This window comes from Pinus tabuliformis, chromosome Q, assembly GCF_031772625.1.
Source record: "Pinus tabuliformis cultivar Carrire ecotype Pingquan chromosome Q, CPIR1, whole genome shotgun sequence".
Classification (NCBI taxonomy): Eukaryota; Viridiplantae; Streptophyta; class Pinopsida; order Pinales; family Pinaceae; genus Pinus; species Pinus tabuliformis.
Genome location: NC_142296.1, coordinates 984,120,177 through 984,123,535, shown reverse-complemented (window position 1 = coordinate 984,123,535; position 3,359 = coordinate 984,120,177). Strand labels below are relative to the sequence as shown.

Sequence of the window (3,359 nt, the reverse complement as noted above, 5' to 3'; positions counted from 1 at the left end):
GACAATGGTGGGGGTCCAGGTGGACTTGGCAGGTGGCCACCAATATCCACCTGGATCATTAAGTAAAACATGGCTGCTTTAGAGCAACAAGAAGCAACAAAAGTAGGGATGTTACAGGAACTGGGAGTAGTATCTTCCCACAAGAAGAAAGCAAAAGATGGGTAAGGAAAGAAACTAATTGCAGTTTTTTGGATAGAACTGTGAGACATCGGTGGGACAACAATGGTCAACAATGGAGCTACCCACAACTTTCTTATATATAGAGTTCATGGTTTGTGAAGAAAAATAACATTGGTATTCTAACACTTCTATATTTTAATTTTTTTTATCAAATTTTTGTTTCAATTACTTAGAAATTAAAAGTACAAATATAAATTATAAATATTATTTTAAAATCTTTTTCACATTTTAAATAATAAAAAATCTTTTTAAAAATTATATCATTAAAATTTAATAAAAAATAAATTATAAAATAATTAAACTACTCTAAATAATACAAAACCAACCCCTATAAAAGGATAGAAGAAGACTACGAACCACTATAAAATGAAGACTAAATTTATAAGGCAGATAACCAATAAAGAGTCAAAAAATTATTTTTGGCTAAGATGCATGCCAGTGCAAATTTCTTTTTTATTATCCATGTGAATGATATTATTATTAAAATCGTGTTTATGAATTTTTTCGGGTGAGTATTAATATATTTTTATATAATACAAAATATTAATATAAATTAAATATATAATTTAATAATAAAAAATTAAATGAAGAAAAATCACTTCAATTTAGTTAAAAAATAAATATTTTGCTTTAATAATTTATATGAAAATATAGTTGAGCTGAACCAAATTTGAAAATTATAAATATAAATATAATTTCTTAACTCTCATTCCACAAAGCGAGCTCCTAAAACCATAATCATCATCATGTTATAACATGATATTGCTGGGAAGCGCCCTTAAGCAAATCTCTGTCTGGGATGGCTCTTGGAGTGGGTTACATCATTTTTTTATACGATTATATTTTTAGGTTCCTGCTGTGAATTTTAAGTTTTGAGAATTTTACAAGATGAAATCCACCTTAATCTCATTTTTAAATTTTAGTTAGACTAGTTAATTTTATTTTGATAATAATATTTTATAATTATTTTTATTATTAAATAATAATTATTTAATTTAATTTTTAATATTTTAATAAGAAATAATTTATTTGTTTTAATATTTTATTTTTGTGGTTGAAAATTTGAAAAATAGTTGCGAGAAATTATTTAATTTTAATTAGTTAATCAATTAAAAAGATAATGTAAAATTATTATTTTATATTTGATCTTTTTTATTAGGTTTTTATCTGCTCAATACCACCTTAGGTTTAAACTCTAGATTTACTAAGGGTTGAGATCAAATTTTCAAAAATTCAAAAGCACGATGTAAAATTATTATTTTATACTTGTCTTTTGATCTTTTTTACTATGTCCTTGTTTGCTCAATACTAGCCTAGATCCATCTTAACTCTAAATCTATCAAGCAGTGAGAGGGATCAAATTTGTTGAGAAGCAAACATTTTTTACAGTGAAAAGAAACTTAATCTCTCTAAAGGTTTGGTAAATTGGGAGATAAGATGGATCTAGGCTAGTGTAATATATATGTAGTTGACATTGAAATATTTTAGTTATAATTTCCCTTCTCCACATTAAAATGTTAAAATATGCACCCTCATATTTTTCATTCTATGCAGACATTTAATTATTTTTATTATTAATATTTTCAAAAATATTACATATCAAATCCATATTAAGAATTAAAAGAAATATAAATCTCCCTCATACATTCAATTAGAAAGTAGTTATTAATGGAATAAGAATTCTTTCAATCTCTCTCCCTATACATGTTTCATGTTAAAATATTTTATTGATAACCCATCTTAAATTTTTCTTTGTTATAGATAATTTTAGAATCTTAATGTCACGACCACAATCTAACTTAAAAAAAAAATTATTACCTAACCCTTACAGATCACTTGCCACCGTGATCACAAGGTATTCGGTTCATGGTAAAACATTATAATTTATGCACTTTATTTAATTCACCTGCATATGATACGACTTGGCATTAGGTTGGTTTCCACGCGGGTTTGCTCACGCTACACCTACCCACTCCAGCACTATGCCATAACCTTATTGTATTGCATTCTTGTTTATTTAACGCGGCACCAGGTGGAAGGCGGATGTTAATCCAGCTCATCCATCCTGTGGCCAGGTGGAAGGAGGCCATGTGACTGCCATGTGAACGCTCAGGGTTGTACAGCTGTGGTTTCCGCGCCAACCTTCCCGCCCATACGAACGATGGTGATCGATCCGTGTAATCGAAGGGCTCAGGTTAATCGAGGGTTTGACCTTCAGCATATAATCCACCGGGTTAATCGGCCTCAGTTCATTTGCGTCCAGAATGTGCCTCCGCTCAGCAGAGCCTCCTCCGCATCGTTCCAGTTACACCTCTCTCGCTCAGGTATGAATCTCACTGTTTAAACATTAACACACAGGTTATAGTCTTATACTCCTACGGTTCACTGTGTATTCCATTGCACCTGCGTTTATCTATTACAGTTAATGAATAGCTTATCTCCTGTGCAGGAGGGTTTGGATCTTCCAGCCTCTACTGCCTGCAGAAAGAGGGTGCTGGCCTACTGTTACTCCAGGTGAGTCCTTATTCTTGCAGACGTAATTATATAAAGGATATCGAAGATTAGGTGGATTGAAGGTCTCCACAGTTCGGACGAGGCTTATGTCCTGCTATTCCTGCTTTTCTCAGGTCTTATTGTTATTTGTTCAAGCCCTTGCTGCGATTTACAGGCGGCTCTTCCCATGCCAGACCTGTATCTCGCGAAACCCTGAGGGTTCAACTTATTTGCTTACGGCTGCAAGCCATTTGTAAATTTATGTATATGGGTACTTGAATCTGAGACTAAATCTCTATTTTGAGTTGATACAGTTACATTCAGGGTTTATATGTTCAAATATTTGCATGTTTTAATAGAACCCTTATGTTCTGGACTTTAGTCCCTTTCGGTTCCTGAAGCTATTGTTATAAATGGTTTACCTGTATATTGATCATCATATGCATGGCTACGGCCTCTTAATGAATTAATCGTGTGATTTCTTTTATGCTGTCGACTATATCGAAGCTACTCTGTTCATTAGATGTTAAATTTAAAGGTTCTCATGTACAACCTGTATTGATTCTCGGGGTTTACCCACTGTCTATTACTTCAGTTTATTATAATCATGCATATGAAGTTTAATATCGATGGACTTGCCACAGTGAGGGTTTGTACTGTTTCGAACTGGTATGACCGTCGACTCT

At 32.1% G+C, this 3,359-nt stretch overlaps 1 protein-coding gene across 2 annotated transcripts; it reads left to right on the top strand.

The window, feature by feature from the left end:
* The first annotated feature begins 2,224 nt into the window (after positions 1-2,224).
* On the top strand, positions 2,225-2,979 carry LOC149222765 (uncharacterized). 2 transcript variants are annotated; one of them, XM_089383152.1, is made up of 3 exons: positions 2,225-2,504; positions 2,630-2,694; positions 2,808-2,979. In XM_089383152.1, the coding sequence occupies exons 1-3, from the start codon at positions 2,342-2,344 to the stop codon at positions 2,928-2,930; spliced, it is 351 nt and encodes a 116-aa protein (XP_089239278.1). In that variant the 5' UTR covers positions 2,225-2,341; the 3' UTR covers positions 2,931-2,979. The 2 variants fall into 2 exon arrangements, 1 of the variants encoding a protein (XP_089239278.1); XR_016248926.1 differs by having other exon boundaries at positions 2,442-2,538; positions 2,630-2,947.
* The last annotated feature ends 380 nt before the right edge of the window (positions 2,980-3,359 follow it).

Excerpts from the sequence above, each read along its gene's own strand:
- LOC149222765 (XM_089383152.1), top strand. The coding sequence starts at position 2,342 with ATGGTGATCGATCCGTGTAATCGAAGGGCTCAGGTTAATCGAGGGTTT. Across the intron at positions 2,505-2,629 it reads GTTACACCTCTCTCGCTCAG|GAGGGTTTGGATCTTCCAGC; the intron begins GTATGAATCTCA and ends TCTCCTGTGCAG. Across the intron at positions 2,695-2,807 it reads CTGGCCTACTGTTACTCCAG|GTCTTATTGTTATTTGTTCA; the intron begins GTGAGTCCTTAT and ends TGCTTTTCTCAG.